Here is a 17,040-nt window from a genome sequence, read left to right as displayed (position 1 = left end):
CGACCATACATCAGAACAATGCTCATTGTTTTCTCACATCAATTATATATATAAATATATATGTATAATGTGCTTTTAATCATGGATTCATGGAATAAACAGATGAAATGGATAACAATGATATTTGGTGTTTTTTTTAAGTCAACTGAATAGGTGACAAAGCCTTTGTAGGTTTTGTTATGTACATCAGGGGTTTATAAAGAAATACACAGTTACACACTAGCCCCTAATAATTGTACACCATCACCCTATGAACTGGCTATTATAGAGTGTATGATTTGTAACATGTAATGGTATTGGGACATCACGCTGTATCTTAAATGATACATTGAATTAATGGTTAAGGATCCCTGTCACACTGGAATGTGGGGGTTTTCGTATATATACATTTTGTACAGTAACTTCCTGATAATTTCGTTTGGACATGACTATGATACAGTTGGGCCAGAACATTTGTGTGTACCATCTAACTCTGTTGGTTAAAGTGATAGTATAACAATCTGAGTGAAGTCCCATTTCTACTTTAAGTTGGTAGAAAATCTTTTTATGAATGACAAAGTTTAAAGTAGTGAGGTGGAGATTTATAGGAAATAGGGGTACCGATAGATTTTAACCCTATTATTTAATTAATCTTAAAATTAGATGTCTGTAATAAACTAGCTGAATCCATGGGTTCCAAAGTACATGTATATTATTTTATATATTTTAGTTTGTATTACATAAATGAGAGCTTAAAAGGAATTGTATTCTGTTGAAATGATGAAGAATAATTACACTGAAGTGGATGTGTTGCAGGCACCAGGAACCATAGAATGATGTATGTTACCCAGCAAGAAAGAATGAATTGCAGTGTATGGATTGCAGCAGACTGTTTAAATATTTCTGTATTTGGAAATGACTTCAAAAAGTATCCAGAAAACACCAGCTAATCAGACAGCAACAGCCCAAACAAATGTGGTCAACTTTTCCTGAGTAACAAATTTGATTTGAGGGACTTTTGTAGAAAATATCCTTGTCAAATTTTCATGAAAATCTGGTAATACCTTAAAAATACCTTAAATACCAATCGGACGGCAGTAGCCTCATCAAATAAGCGTGATCTTAGCTGAGCATTAGATTTGAGAGAAGGATTTGCTTGAATCTCGATCATTTCTTAAAAAAAACAAAAAACATGGAAATCCAAGATAGCCTCTTGATAACTGGTAAACTTGTGGGGACAATTACACTGACAACAGTGAATGAATGGTCGCTATCAAATGTATGTATGTTGCTTTTGCTTTCAGGCAACACAAAAAACTGTACCTATTTCGTGAAAGATATAAGCCACACTGATGAAATATATTTGGTATAACTGAAGACACTGCTAGATATCCCCTACTGCATGTTCTTACCATTGCAAGGGAGATAACTGCTATTTCAGAGGATTTTTTTTTTTTTTAGTGAAAATGATGAATTCCGAGTCAGTTCTTGGAATATTTAAATAAAGTTCAAACAAGCACAAAAGTGGCAAATGAAATTCAGGAGTTACTTCCCTTCAGGGTAAATCCCAAGTGAAACAAACTTCACATTTTCTTGGGATGAAATTGAAAATAAAAAAATTGCGAATAGCATATTGCCAATGAAAGTAAAAAAGAAGTGCATTAGGTTTTGCCTTACAAGTGTCAGCTATAGGGAATTTTCCTTAAGCTCAGCAGTAGAGCATTGGGCTGGAGAGCCAAGGGTCGCGGGTTCGAGCCCCAGCATTTGCACCATCTTAATCACTATTCCTCGTCCTTCTACAAGAGTGTCGAATGAAACTCTTTTCATAAGATTTTTTCACGAAGCCATATATTTTCGGTTTTTCTTTTAACAAAGTATGGTACAATACAGATTGTGTGGTATGAAAGAACTCTTCTATTTGTAAGTTTACATAATCATATCAATTATTGCTCAGAACAACTTTATTGTACTCAGAGGTGGTATTTACACTGACCAAACTTCAGTGTATTGCACACTTTCTGTAATTGTTGCCAGTACACTCAATGTTTCATAAAATTATCTTTAACAACATAAAAAATGTGCACAAACTTATGCTAAAAATGAAGCACTTATTCGACCTCAATTTGAAGGTCACCGTAACCCAATTTTGGCACATAACACACCTTTTGTGGGTGATGCAGTGATACATGTACATCCTATTTCAAACAGATACATGTATCTTGGATGGATAAAGAATTATACCCGACACATGAATTGCATTACAACTGGATGGACCAAACACTTCAAACCATGCTTAATTCATTCAAACGGAAAATGTAATAATCACAAATTCAAAACAATCCAAGTTACCAGGTGTATAAAATACAACAAAGAAGACAAACCCATATATCAATGTTATTCATGTTTATTTGCTCCATGTATGTGCAACAGATATGACACAGGTGGGAAATGATATAAGATATGTACATCTGTGAGGGACACTTGGCTGGTTTGGCAGGTATACTTAAACATCACAGGTAATATTGAACACAGTGGCAGAATAGCCAAGACCAGGGAGGGGGAGGCCAGTCATGTTTACCCCACTTAATACCAGTGGGACAGCCCACACATTCACAGGTATGTCTGTGATGGCCCCATATGCAAATTAAAGTGATTGTCTTTGTCCCACCTGCACTACCTTCTAATGTAGAAGGCGCACATGTTATACTGCATTACAGAACCTTTTCACTCTTCACAAACTCAGTCCAAATCATAAACACAGCTTACAGCTATCCTCAGTTTGGACCGACAACTCATATCCACAGCTTACAGCTATCTTCAGTGTCAGAACAGACAAGTTGGGTAATAAAACAGTAATGATTTCATTTAATTAGTTTTTACTTTGAAATGTGCTTTAGTTGTCTTTTATAACTAAACTGAATTTCATTTTGATAAGTATTTTACTACATGTATATTAAAATTTAAATTGCAAATTCTTCCGATAGATTTCGGTCAAGAAGCACTAATCTAACCAACCTGTCACTCTGGTAACAAGTAGTCGCAGTCTGAAAGTCGCTTGACCTTAGATTTGAACAATGTCACCACACCCTGACAACGAAGATTATGGCGAGGACATAAGGCAAACCATTCTGACTTTTGTTTATATTTAACACAACTTATCATAGCTATACCTTAATGGCAATAACGCTTACTTCTACGCCTCATGGTCATACCTTAATAACACTAATTCACAATGTGGACACGACCTTGGCGTGTGGACACTATTTTTCCTGATAAGATGAATGTTCAGAACAGCTTATTGCAATGAAATGTGGAATGAGACAAAGATATGGTACAGATTCTTACTCCGTACATCAACTTGAAAAATATTTTACAAAATAAAGGAATTACCTGTTAACTGGTGGAGATAATACAATGATACAGGCAAACAATGGTGTAATGATAGTTCATTATTGCCAAAACAAAAACTAAGTAAATATCAAGTTCCTCAAGAAAACTAAAAAAAAATAACGTAAATTTGTCCCTAAAACAATGCAAGTAGAGTACAGCAATAAAGAACAGATTTGTTGGATCAATCTGAAAGCCTAAATAGTTAACTTCCTTTATCAATGAAATAGAGACTGCTAGGGTAGTTTTCCGACTTCCTTTCTCAATGAAATAGAGACTGCTAGGGTCGAGTTTTTCGACTTCCTTTATCAATGAAATAGAGACTGCTAGGGTAGTTTTCCGACTTCCTTTATCAATGAAATAGAGACTGCTAGGGTCGAGTTTTCTGACTTCCTTTATCAATGAAATAGAGACTGCTAGGGTCGAGTTTTCCGACTTCCTTTATCAATGAAATAGAGACTGCTAGGGTCGAGTTTTCCGACTTCCTTTATCAATGAAATAGAGACTGCTAGGGTAGATTTTTCTGACTTGCTAACTTACACAGCTATGTAGTAGAGACTGTTAAGATATTCTATCTTCCTGATAGATTCTTACACCGTCATGTACATGACATTACAGACTTCTACTGTATACAGATAAAGCTATTCAGATCCATCACTGACGAACATTAGAACCCCTTCGAGGACATGACTTGCTATTTCTGACCAAACGTACCTTGTTCAAGTTACATTATACATGTAGGCAACAGAGCTGACATACCGGGTAAATTGATAATGTATGAAATAATGAGGATGCATACATATGAGACTGATAATGCTTTGTTCAAAGTTCTATTTAAGAACTAAAAATTTAAAACTTAAAATGAACACATAACCTAAACAACGAACTAGTTATCAACAATGTAATATAACCAGAGTATGTGATGACTTCAGATCTAGACTGAACAGTAGCTATAGGTGTGACTGTAACATTGACGCTGTACCAGATAACCACACATGCGATGGATTAACCACCAAACAATAACCCTAGGCCTCCATATGAGTAACAAGGGAGCTGTCCCAGCATACAGAAACAGATGACAAACAATATACTAGACCAGGTACATTCAATATTCCTAAAAACTAGTCCTAACATACATATGCAGGTAAATATACTAGTCCTAACATACCTACACAGGTAAATATACTAGTCCTAACATACATATGCAGGTAAATATACTAGTCCTAACATACCTACACAGGTAAATGTACTAGTCCTAACATACCTACACAGGTAAATATACTAGTCCTAACATACCTACACAGGTAAATATACTAGTCCTAGTCCTAATATACTGTAATGTGTATCTGTACAGGTAATTATATATATAACTAGTCCTAAATATATATACCTGTATGGGTAAATATATTAGCCCTTACATATATATATATACCTGTATGTGTAAATATATTAGCCCTAACATATATATATATACCTGTATGTGTAAATATATTAGCCCTAACATATATATACATGTATGGGTAAATATATTAGCCCTAACATATATATATATACCTGTATGTGTAAATATATTAGCCCTAACATACCTGTACAGGTAAATGTACTAGTCCTAACATACCTGTACAGGTAAATGTACTAGTATTAGCCCTAACATTCCTGTACAGGTAAATGTACTAGTATTAGCCCTAACATACCTGTACAGGTAAATGTACTAGTCTTAACATACCTACAATGCTTTACTCGCATAAATACATGCCTACATTAACATTTACTGTTATCTTTATATATCTAGCTCAGTTACAGCTCAAAATTGCTGTTTATCTTTCATGATTTTTGTTTAACTAATTTATGCACATGTCTGCATAATTCTTTTTAACTAAACAAGTACTGATGTAGAATGGTGACTATCATTACATGGTCAGAACAAATTAATTGCCTGGGTGATCACACCCCATTTTGTGTGAATATAGACACAGGAAGTAACATGCTATTCTTGTGACGGATTATGACTTATAACAAAGGAAGCATAGGAATTACACCAAACAAAACAATACAAATATCTGATAATGCTCAAGGAAATACGCACTGCCCATCATTTTAACATAGCCATGCTAAGTTCTCACTTACAAACATTCCACATTCTCCGACACATCCTTCCAACTTTCTCATCGGCGAAAGGTCAGTTTTAGACAACTTAAAAACATCGGGTTCCCAGCCCCCCCCCCCCCCATAAAGCTAAATGTTTCAGAAAATTAAAGCTCCCTGAATTTAGAGTAACAACAAATTAATATCTAATTACCTTTGACCATGAATTATCACATACAAAGACATAAATCTGTTCATATTAATGGGGTATTTTTGGCATTTACTGGAATCTGAAAATATTCAATAGCCACAAAATCGAATTGATTTCTGTATATCTATCAAAATTTTAAACAAGGGAAAGAAACAGTACAGATTATAGAAACATCAAGTAAATAATTGTGTTGTTCCATTTTTTTTGCAACTGGAAATATTCAATTAGCTTCAACTAGAAAAATTCCTAAGGTTTCTTACTCATATATCATTCCTTCTTACAGAAGACTTTCCATAAATCTAATACTATCTAAATACTGAGTCATGCTTTCAATGGAACCATAACGTTTCATTCAAAATAATATCTGAAATTTTATTTCACTTCAATCACTTTCTAATAGTGTCATACATCAGATCCTGATATACACATAACATACATACTGACATCTGACTTCAGGTATTATAGCTACAACAATCAAACTCTCCTTCTGGATGTATACATTTGTTTATGGAGTTTCCATTGAGATACCAACATGATTACTTTATATATGTTTATGACTAAAATTTTAAGGTAAAGGGTACCAATGCATCAGTTATGATGGAGAAGAGTTTTACAGAAAATGAAGCCAACAAAAGTAGTTGTTCTTGCTTAGAGTAACTTCCCCTGCCAAGCTCTGTATCTTTCAATGTTCGTTTTTATTTTCAACGACTTTGTCACCCATAAACTGGACTTATATTTTCATTTATGACTCCTGGACAGTAACAAATGGTAAAGTGTAGGTTTCGCAGGGTAAAGGTCCAAAGTTTGACCCCTACATTTTTTCAGGGTTTTAGTTTATTTCTGTTTTCAAACATTAGAACCAAAACAACTATCATTCTGTAAATGCATCACAACAAGTGATTTTTATGGAATACTTCTTTTGGAAAGGACTTCAAACAAATATTTCACAATAGTAACAGTAGAAATAATGAAGTTCAACTTGTTGCTACCCTTAATTCTCATGATTTTTTTGTCTATTTGAAAACATTCTTGTTCCTTAAATACAAGTATAATATATAAAGAAAGTATCTTGTAGCATGGATATGAATTGCGAAACACCTTTTGGCACAAAATCATATTATGCTAATTAACCAATTTCTATATTTCAACTTGTTGACAGACTTCATACACACAGGGTACACAAACCAGTTTCACAATCATGAGGTCTGGTTATCAGATTAGTTCAGTCTTCAAACTAATTTATCTTTATCAAGAAAATTTGAAATGTATTACATTGTATTTGCAAAAGAAACCAAAAAACATTAGCCTGTCAGCAATTTATCTAACTAGCAAAACACTTAAAAAAATATTATTAAATAGGCAATTGTTCTGATTTGAGTCCAAATCTACATGTAAGTATCTATCATCACAGATTGATTTTGTTTTATAGCTAATCTAGGTTATACAATAATGTAGAAGAGCAGCCAGCAACAATCAACAATCAGGCTGAAACACAATGGAAGAATCAAGCTTGTTCAACAGTATCAAGCCAGCCCCTAGTAATAACAACAGTAATTTGGGACAGAAAACAGTTTGGCAACTCTCTCACTCTTTGGACTTAAAGAGATATGTAATATTTACTTTGGCTATTTTTTTCATGGTATCACCAAAAGAAGTTTATTGAAGTTTCATAGCAAATAATGTAGTCTTTGCTTCCATCCTCCATTTTAATACCACAGAACTTGTATTTTAAGTTGCCTTCAACTTGAGCAGAACATTTTTGTGACAATTAAGAAACAAGGTCAGCTTTAAAAAAAATAAGAAAATCACAGAACATGAACAAACAATTGTGGCAAGACGAGTCAATTTGATCTGTTAATATTTCTACCTGTAAAATAAAATATCTAGTCAATCATAGTATAAATCTGTCCTATTGCATCGAACTACATACTGAATATTTGTATTCTTTAAAAGTCTACTTAAATAAAAAATAAATTAAAAAAACACCTGCATCGATTATAAAACCGTAACTTTTCTATTGTAGAGCTAGCTTGGACAAAAACACAGCCCGTATATTTATCTAACTTCGTTGCGGAGGGGGGGGGGGGTATAATAATTAATTATGTCAATATCATGTCTTTGAAACTAAACAGATAACTGGGACGATAATACCCGATATACATCGGTATATCTCAACACATCTCACATGATGGTGTGATCCGAAGCTGATGAGGAGAGACAGATTTAGGAGTAAAAGTACAATGTACGTTCTCTGAACTTCTAATAATTATCACCATTAACTGAAGTATTACCAATACTTATCCGGCAATAAGCCCATGCTTGGTAATAAGCCCACCAATATATATTGCAGTTAGGAAATAATGCCAACAAAAGCTTTTTCATTGTCCTATAGTAAGCACAACAGATTATGTGTTGGCTTCCTTGGGCTTACTGCAGGATACATACAATAACCAGTCACTGTAATCATAAGTTCTTCACATCATACCAATCACCCACTCAATTAATAGAAGTTTTCTCAGTCTTGTATTTCAACACAACGCCAACATCTTGCCTATTGTTACATATGCCTATCTCGCACACATTTATATGATATCCTGTGGACAAAGCACCAAGAGTAGCACTAAAATGTAGACATCTTATATACACTATTTACACAACAACCTTTAATTTGTAAACTTAAACTCACTGTGGCCAATCACAAAATGTCCGTCAATCAATCTCCAGCTACCATTTTATGGCTGCTAACGTCTTGGTAAAGCTTAAGAGTGGGAATGACGTTATTAAGTCACTTCACAGGGACAATGTAATATGTACATTAAGAAAAATGCACTATTTTAATTTAAAAAACTGATACTGATTTTAAAGTTGGATGATGACATATGTAATTCATACACCTTATGTGGCAAATGAAAACAGGAATATGACCACACTGAACAGTCTTGTATTAAGGGATACGTTAGCATTGTTTTTCACTGTTTCTGTATTTCATTCTCCTTTTTTTAGAATAAAGCTATATAAACTTACTAATCCCCGATTTTAATAAATAGTTTATCAACCAGAAGGGCCAGCAAGATAAAATACTGTATGAAGTTGGGTAACTGTTATAACATTAAAAGATTCTTTCGATTAAAAAGCAATACTGTCTGAAGGAGAGCTCCTATCCTCGCTTCTTAAGCTTGTACAATGCAGCTGTACATTTCATCTAATTCAGTCATGCATAGGGAAATATCACATATCAGATATCGAACAAACGCTTAAACAAAATACTCACTGGACTAAAAAGTGGTATACATACTTGTGTCAAACTCGAGCAGCTTTAAGAAAATAACTTTGAAAATTGAGAACATAAAATATATTTAAAAACTCCTTAAAAAAAGCTCTCCCCAGAAACTCTCTGATTCCAAGGCTAACAACGCATTAAAACATATAACATACAGATCTGGAAAATCTGTGTGACCTCACCCGACATGATCATATATTACTGATGAAAACCAACCAGCCAGCACTTCCAGACTCATCATCAAACAGGTTGGACACAAATTCAATGGATAATATTTCAGTTACCAGGTGATTCTTAATTAAACTTTCATGGAAATATCCTCTATATCTTTTTCCATTGGTAACAGATTTACCAACAAAAGTACCAGTAAAATCATGAGCAATTATATATATGATGGTAATGTTTTGAATGTTACATGATACTGCTATGTGATACAAGTCCTTATAGTGATCATGATGACAGGCCTGGCAGTCTGGTCATACTCATACTAAAAATAAAACATGGTGGTCTGTCACCAGGCACTATAGAGATCAGTGTGAATGACCAGATGGTTGTCATGGACTGTGTTGACCAGAAGTCACTATCTTGTTTCCAGCTTACGAAGCTTGGCTGGACTGCCCCCAGGAGAACCTGTTGACAGAATTCTCTTGGACCGTCGTGTGGGTTCCACAGACTTAGAAGGGCTGGTTGTACACGGACTGAAGTCGGAGAGACTAAGAATTAAATCCTTTTTAGGGTTCATGCCAGAGCTCTTTAAAAGAACTCTTAGTGTTGGCAAACCTAGTGTTTTCTTTGGGGATTCACTTTGTGTGTGGATAGAGACACCAGGTGACTCCGAACGTGAGGCCCTGAGAATACGTCGCTGAGCAGACAAGCTTTCAACACTTGATGGCATATCTCTGACAGGTGAGACTAAGCTGTACCCATTACCATCTTTAGAGCTGCCTGGAGATGGGCAGGAGGAGGGGGATGGAGGCAGAACAATGTCTTGTGCAGGAGAGGATGACTTACTGTTACGTAAGGACATGACTGTTCCTGCTTCCTCCGTTTTACAGGCAGTGAGCAGGCTTTCTAGTTTACACACATTGTCTGTAAATGCTGAGGTTGACCGTGTACGACGAAACTCTGACTGATGTCCAAGTGATGGATGTTTCACTGGGGAGGGAAATCCCTTCACATTGAGTTTGTTTGAACCCGTAGACAACACACCACCACTCTTGGTTGAGGAGGTTGGAGAGGGGTAAATTCTGTGATCGTACTCCGAGCCAGGAGAAGAGAGACAGCTGCACGGTGAGATATCTGGTGATCTCAGCATGGTTGAGGATGCGTAGGGATTTATTTGTAGTGGCATATTGACTGGCAGTGTTGCACTCCTGACAAGTCTAGCCTTACTGTCTGTGTTGGGTGAAGACAATGGGGACAGAGAGGGAGACCGAAACACTGTGTCAGGAATAGGCGGTAAACGCTTTCTCCTACGGCATTCTATACAGCACCCAGACTTCAGCGATTCCTCATCAGATGACATGGAGATGATAGAGAATTCATCATCTGATCTTGACTTGGTGAAGACAGGCAGTTCTACACTGTTGAAAAGTGGCGAGGGATTCTCTGGCAAAACAAATTCCTTATTGGTCTGTTGAGATTTAAGGTTGCATTGTCTGCCCTTCTCACATGTTGGAACATTTTTGTTACCTTTCACAATTGCTGATTTAGGACCAAAGTCCTTGTTACCATACAAAGTACTGTAAGAAGAAATATCAGACAGTAGACACCTGTACAAGGTGAGTTTCTGTTTGGAAGCCTCAGCGTTTACTTGTTCAGACACAACATTTGCTAGAGACAGTGGTGGATTGCTGTGACTGCCGGACCGTCTCTTCAGTCCAAGTAGGTTGTCTATCTCCTTTGACATGAGAAGGGGTTCCTTGGGAAACACTGCCTCCTCTTCCACCACCGCAGACTTGATGCCTTTCAGCTTGTTGTACATGTACCGTGACATCCAATGCCATAAATCATTGTTGTTAAGACGTTCCAAGGACACCTTACACTGTGGCAGACTCTTCAGGAGCATTTGACTTGATTTGTTCAGTCCAGTTTTCACTCGACTATAACGGTCTCTCTTCTGTCGACTACTGAATGTGTACTCGTGTGTAAAATTACCCACATATTTCTTCCTTGCTTTGTATGTCACTGGGAATGTCACAACTCTATGCCTCAGTTTACCGAGTGTGTCATTTTTAACTGGTGTTTTACAGAACTGTTCTGCATTTGGTATAACCAGTAGTCCACTTTCTGTGTGTATATGTTTCTGTATCCTCTGGCCCAGTAAGGACGACAGATCAATGGATAGGAGGGACTTCCCCTTCTGAACTGTCCCACCCTCGCCCTCCTCACAACTCCCACTTGCCACACTCTCGCGATCACTATTGTCCACAGGCTCAGAGTAGCTCAAACGCTTCTTCGATGTAGCTGCACTGTCATCACGACTCAGCTGGGAGATGAGAGACTTAGGAGTGCGTGGTGTAGTTGGAGACATTGGTTCATCAAGGTCAATTTTCTCACAATCTATTTCCTGACTGTATCTGTGTTTTGCACGAATCCTCTCTGCTTTTTTCTGAGGGACTAAGTTGATCAGTCCGATAAACAAATCTTTTGATGGCCGAATATTTTTTTCTGAGAATAATAATTTTGGGGAGGGGCTGATGTGTGGAGGGCCCTGGGGAGACATCATCTGACGTGGAGGTGTACCAACAACCTGAAGGGAGGGCGGTCGCTCCACACACTTCTCCTGGTGTTGTCGCATCTCACTACGGTCCTGGAACTCCTTCTCACAGAAGAAGCAGACATAGATCTCTGCATATGGTCTAGCGTTAGATTTCTTTCCTACAACACGAAATAGGCATTTATTCAGAAAATTTATGAAGCGCAAAACAATTTTAGTGAAAACAATCTGAAGGGAGACAGCGACTTGCAACTGTCAGAAAAAAATCAGCAGTTTGTAATACATGGTGGTATGTTTTAGATAGACTTACACATTTTCTATAAGAATTGTATTAATTCCTAATCTATGCAGCAAAAGATTATCGATAGTGTTAGTAAATTCATTCAAGTGTATATAATGTCTAATCAGGGATAATCCTAGAGGGGGCCTTCAAGGCCCTGGGCCCAAAGAAATTATATTGGCCCCTCCTATTTTATTTTTTTTAATTACACATATAATGGCCACTAATTTTCGATATTGAATGAAAATTGCTGAAAATATCCTATTGCTCTCAGCTTCCAGGATTTTTCTTTGTTTAATTACCTTTCCCTGGTTTAACTCTGGCTGCATGCTGAAGGTATGACTGAAGCACCGGGAAACTTTGCTGAAAAAATAAAATTGATTGAAATATTAAAACATCTCTCAATGTTTTTTATGATCTTATATATGAATGAAAAAGCTGTCAATACAAAATACTTCAAGTTATAATCAAAACATTTATATATGCGTGTTACTGACAACAAGGTCAAATCGGCCAGTACCAATAATTCACCTAGTGGCCAAGTACGTAACAATCCTTTGAATAGACTCGCGTATAAAAGAAGCTAAAATGCTATTAATCAAATTGATTAATTTGACCCAAAATTATAGGACCAGTCAGATTCCTGCTTAAATGTCTGGTTATTGTGATTGATACAGTGAAGCTTAAACAAATAAACTGTGTGTACGAGTCAGATTTCACCTTATATAAAACCTAGGGTCAGGAGCGATATGGATCTTAAATCTAAAATAGACCTTAAACTTTTAGAGTAGGCTAACATGAGGGACGAGGTCTTTGATCATTCATTTTTTTTAATTTTTTTTATATATTTTTTTTTACACATTTGACCTTTGTCACCTTGGAAGTGGGTCAAGATTATTAAATTCAATATAACCCACTTGACAACTCTCCATCCGACAAACTTCAAACTAAATATCAATTATCATGACTCTTAAGCTCAAGGTTCTGTAGATTTAAACACAATTCACCCATGTGACCTTGAAAAAGGGTTAAGTTCATTTATTTTAACAAAGGTAATATACCATGAATCTAAGTTTTTTTTTATCTGTAGTTGTTTGAAGGTTTTTAAACCTCTGGCTCCTGATCTTAGAAGTTCTTCCAGGTAATATAGTTTGCATGGTAGCTTGCATTGATAGCATTCTATTCCAGCAAGCTATCTGGCAAATATGAGGACTCAAGGCCATATTCATGTAAAAGTTTTATACACATTGGACCCCTGTGAATTTGAAAGTCAGTCCTTACTGGTCTCCAGTACATATACAAGTCATTGTCTACTGACCGAGCTGCGTGTTTTAGCCTGTACTTTCGACCGCAGTGAGCTTTCCTGGCCCATGTGTTTGTAACAACTTCTCACCACATTCCGCAGCATTTCTGTCCAGACAGTCTAAAACGGAAAATAATATTTTCTTCAAAAAACAGTAACTTTGTCTCAGTTTTGCCTCCCAAATACTCTTTATTTATTTTTTATTTCATATATACATTCAATTACATAGTTACAAATATATATATATATTGACACAAGCACAAGATAATGTCAGCAATGATAGTCTAAAGGGGATTATAATCTATATCCAATCCAATTATTTTAATCAATATGCTGAATTAAGTCCTGGCACCTTGTAGCATACCCATTTTTAAAAAAATGCTTAAACAATCACAAGAAGGCTCAATGTACTGTGTGTTGGACACAGCTAACATACAACAGGAGCAGTTAGATATGTTCATTCATGAGCAGAACAAAAAGATAATAGGTCAAAGATGTGATAATTGCAAAAAATTCCATAGCATGACAATGTTCCCTTTAAACGTTAAGTTTAAATGGAAATTAACCTCTTGCTGGGTAATGTCTGTCTTGGTGTCACTCCACGGGATGTCAGAAGGCCACCAGTCTGGTTTTGCATCTGTTCCAGCTAAGTCAGCTGCCTTTCCTCGAACCGACGACAAAAGGCAAGGTATAAGGTCACGCAATTGGCTCTGAAACACAACAGAATTGAAAACCATGAATCTCTTAAGTAATTCAGAAACCGTATTAATTTAAGGTGGCAATTCCTATTTTGTCCAAAAAAAAATCACTTCAAATTTTCTTTGTAATCATCTTTGACTACCAAAACAGTTCAGAATGTTGGTAAGCGTTTGTCATTTTATGGAGTGTTTCTCTATTAACATCATGTTACAGTGAAGCTGTACTGTACACTTGATAAATTTGGCAATCAATACCACATACAGAGCTAAGTATACATGAATGGTTAGCAAAGTCAATTCATTACCGGTATTGTCTTTTCAAATAATTTTAACATATTTTGAAGTTAAATCTTTATAATTTCAACACAATTTTTTTGCTTGCATGTTGATAAAATATATGCAACATAATAAGACAGTTTTACAAACCAGGGGCAAAACAATATACACCAATCACATGACACGCAATGGGAAAACTTGCCATAGGAATAAGACAAGAAAGAATTCTCCTTATATTTGCCATATTAATTTGTATAGAGCTTGCCTCCAGTTCCCTTGGCCCATAAGCAAAATCAGCATAAACAAAAACATTTCAAAAATGAACAAATGGCTATAGCCATAACTATGTACATAATTTTGTAAACTTTGGTTACAATAGATGAAATAGCAAGGAAGTCGCAGAATGACAGACTTTGGTAACTTAAATAAAAGGTTGTTTTTGTTGCAAAGAGATAGGGGCCAGAAGCATTTGAATTTCCCTGCATAAATTTAGTAAATTGGGACCATGGGCCTTTGGATGAACCTCGATAAAAATATCAACTCATAAAGTCATATAAACAAATGGGGCATAATATAAGTTAGTCCACATAATATATGTATATATGTAAATATTAGATTGGGGCCAGGGGCCTTTGACATCATTGACCTGTATGTATAAAGGTGAAAAGATTTAATGTATTAAGACACTAATGGGTTCACCAAGACATCCTGAACCAAGGTAACAAGTGCAAGTCACCAAATAATAATCCTCTTACAGAAAGGCAAGAGATCTAGATTACAACAGGCATTTTTGAATTGTAGCTTATTACAAGACAGGATTTGTCCACAAGTGATTTCACCAAAGGTTGAAGATTTAACTTGGGTGGCGTCACTAATTTATACTAAATATTTCTCCAATATCCAACTTCTGTTCCGTAAAATCTTTTTAGTATACAAAATGTTCTAACTTCACCAGAATGATCATAATCAGCCCTTTAGCTTCCATTCCAAAATAAATTGGGGATTTTTTTTTGAAAAGGTCAGTAAGACATAAAAAAAAAACGCTCATAGCTCATCCATTGTACATATACTTGTGTTTATAAACATTGTTCATTACCTGTGAAGAGCTGGAATATGTTTCAGATATTATTGTCTTGTAATTTTATTTATAATCTAGCTACTGTAATATAATAAGTATCTCCACACACTGTTTGAGGAGAGTAGATCAACAAAACATACCTTTGCTTTTGCTAATATGAACGGATTAATATGTGTGCAAGTTCAAAATTTTCAAACACTATGTATTTTTACAAAAAGGTTTCCACAATTATTTTTGTAAACAATATAGCACAAAATTGTACATATACTCGTGTTTATAAACATTGTTCATTACCGGTGCAGAGCTGGAACATGTTTCAGATATTATTGTCTTGTAATTTTATTTATAATCTATAGCTACTGTAATATAATAAGTATCTCCACACACTGTTTGAGCAGAGGAGATTAACAAAACTTACCTTTGCTTTTACTAATGTGAACAGAATAATATGTTTGAGTTGAACATTTCAAACACTCTGAAACTTGATATTAGTGAAGTGTGTATTTTTGTAAACAATATAGCATAAAATTGTACATATACTCGTGTTTATAAATATATAGTTCATTACCTGTGCAGAGCTGGAACATGTTTCAGATAATTATTGTCTTGAAATTTTTAATTTATAATCTACTGTAATATACTAAGTATCTCCACACACTGTTTGAGGAGAGTAGTGCTAATGTGTACAGAATAATATGTGTGAGTTAAAATTTTCAAATTTGAGTGTGGTAAAAAATACAATGGCACTTTCATTAGCATCAGTATTAAGATCTCTACGATCAGTGGGTGACATAATTGAGATTTATTTTTAATTTTTATTATTTTTGATTATATTTTCAAAATGTTATGACCTAGACATATATATAAATATACATACAATGTGCATGACCATCTAGAATCGCCTTTAAATAATGTACATACTGTTCAAAATATTCTATCAAGTATCAGTATTCGTCATACATATATATTAATTAACAAATAAGTAAAAATTCACATTTTTGATATAAAAATAAACTTCCGGATATTCTTGTCCGTACTCTATTCTAATTATTATTGTGTTATAATGTAGTGTCTGATTTCCGGTTAGAGTCACGATGGTGAACAGACTTCGCACAAACGCTATTCGCACTGTTCTTCCAGTCGTTGTAAGTCTTAGACTTGTGATAATAATATTAATAATATTGTATTATATTGACCATATACCTTAATTGAGATTAATTAATCTGTGATATGAAGTGAACGCTATATGGAAGTACATGCACTTGTGGTTATGGAGATGGCCAAACTAGTCTTTTTCTTGTGTAATTAGGTTGTATTCAAATCCCAATTTTAGTATGACTATTTACTTATTCTATTTGCCTTTCTTTTTTCTCTTTTTATGTCTTACCCTTCTTCTATTTTCTATCTCCGCTGCCAGACTAGTTGTTCCAGTCAGTAGGCCTTGCACATGTCCAGGTTAATGGAAGGTATTAAAATATTATCGGCAAATTGTCAGGGATTGGGTGATAAAACCAAGAGAAAGGATGTTTTTTCATATTTAAGGTCTAAAGATTTTAATATCTATTGTATACAAGATACTCATTTTACTGAAGAAATTGAAGGAATAATTAGGACAGAGTGGGGATATGAGTGTTACTTTAACTCTCTGAGGTCAAATTCTAGGGGGGTTGCAATATTATTTAATAATAATTTTGAGGTGAAGGTTTTAAAGGTTAAAAAGGATTTGACTGGGAATTTCATAGCA

At 35.2% G+C, this 17,040-nt stretch overlaps 1 protein-coding gene and 1 long non-coding RNA gene across 5 annotated transcripts in view; one reads left to right on the top strand and one right to left on the bottom strand.

Annotated features, from left to right (window-relative positions):
• Nucleotides 1-4,924: 4,924 nt before the first annotated feature.
• On the top strand, nt 4,925-7,748 carry LOC110451883. Its single transcript, XR_002463117.1, has 2 exons — nt 4,925-5,030; nt 5,069-7,748. It is a non-coding gene; the product is annotated as an uncharacterized LOC110451883 (long non-coding RNA).
• Nucleotides 7,723-17,040, bottom strand: part of LOC110451882 — a 71,154-nt gene continuing 61,836 nt past the window's right edge. For all 4 annotated transcript variants that reach the window (XM_021500102.1, XM_021500101.1, XM_021500100.1 and 1 more), the window contains 4 exons: nt 13,811-13,954; nt 13,260-13,364; nt 12,244-12,304; nt 7,723-11,822 (listed from right to left, as the gene is read on the bottom strand). In XM_021500102.1, the coding sequence (XP_021355777.1) occupies nt 9,523-11,822; nt 12,244-12,304; nt 13,260-13,364; nt 13,811-13,954 (2,610 nt within the window). In that variant the 3' untranslated portion in view covers nt 7,723-9,522. The remainder of the gene's footprint in view (nt 11,823-12,243; nt 12,305-13,259; nt 13,365-13,810; nt 13,955-17,040) is intronic.

The sequence above is a fragment of the Mizuhopecten yessoensis genome, unplaced genomic scaffold, assembly GCF_002113885.1.
Source record: "Mizuhopecten yessoensis strain PY_sf001 unplaced genomic scaffold, ASM211388v2 scaffold6277, whole genome shotgun sequence".
NCBI classification, from domain to species: domain Eukaryota; kingdom Metazoa; phylum Mollusca; class Bivalvia; order Pectinida; family Pectinidae; genus Mizuhopecten; species Mizuhopecten yessoensis.
The sequence above is the reverse complement of the archived record's forward strand: the minus strand, read 5'-3'. Positions and strand labels throughout refer to the sequence as shown.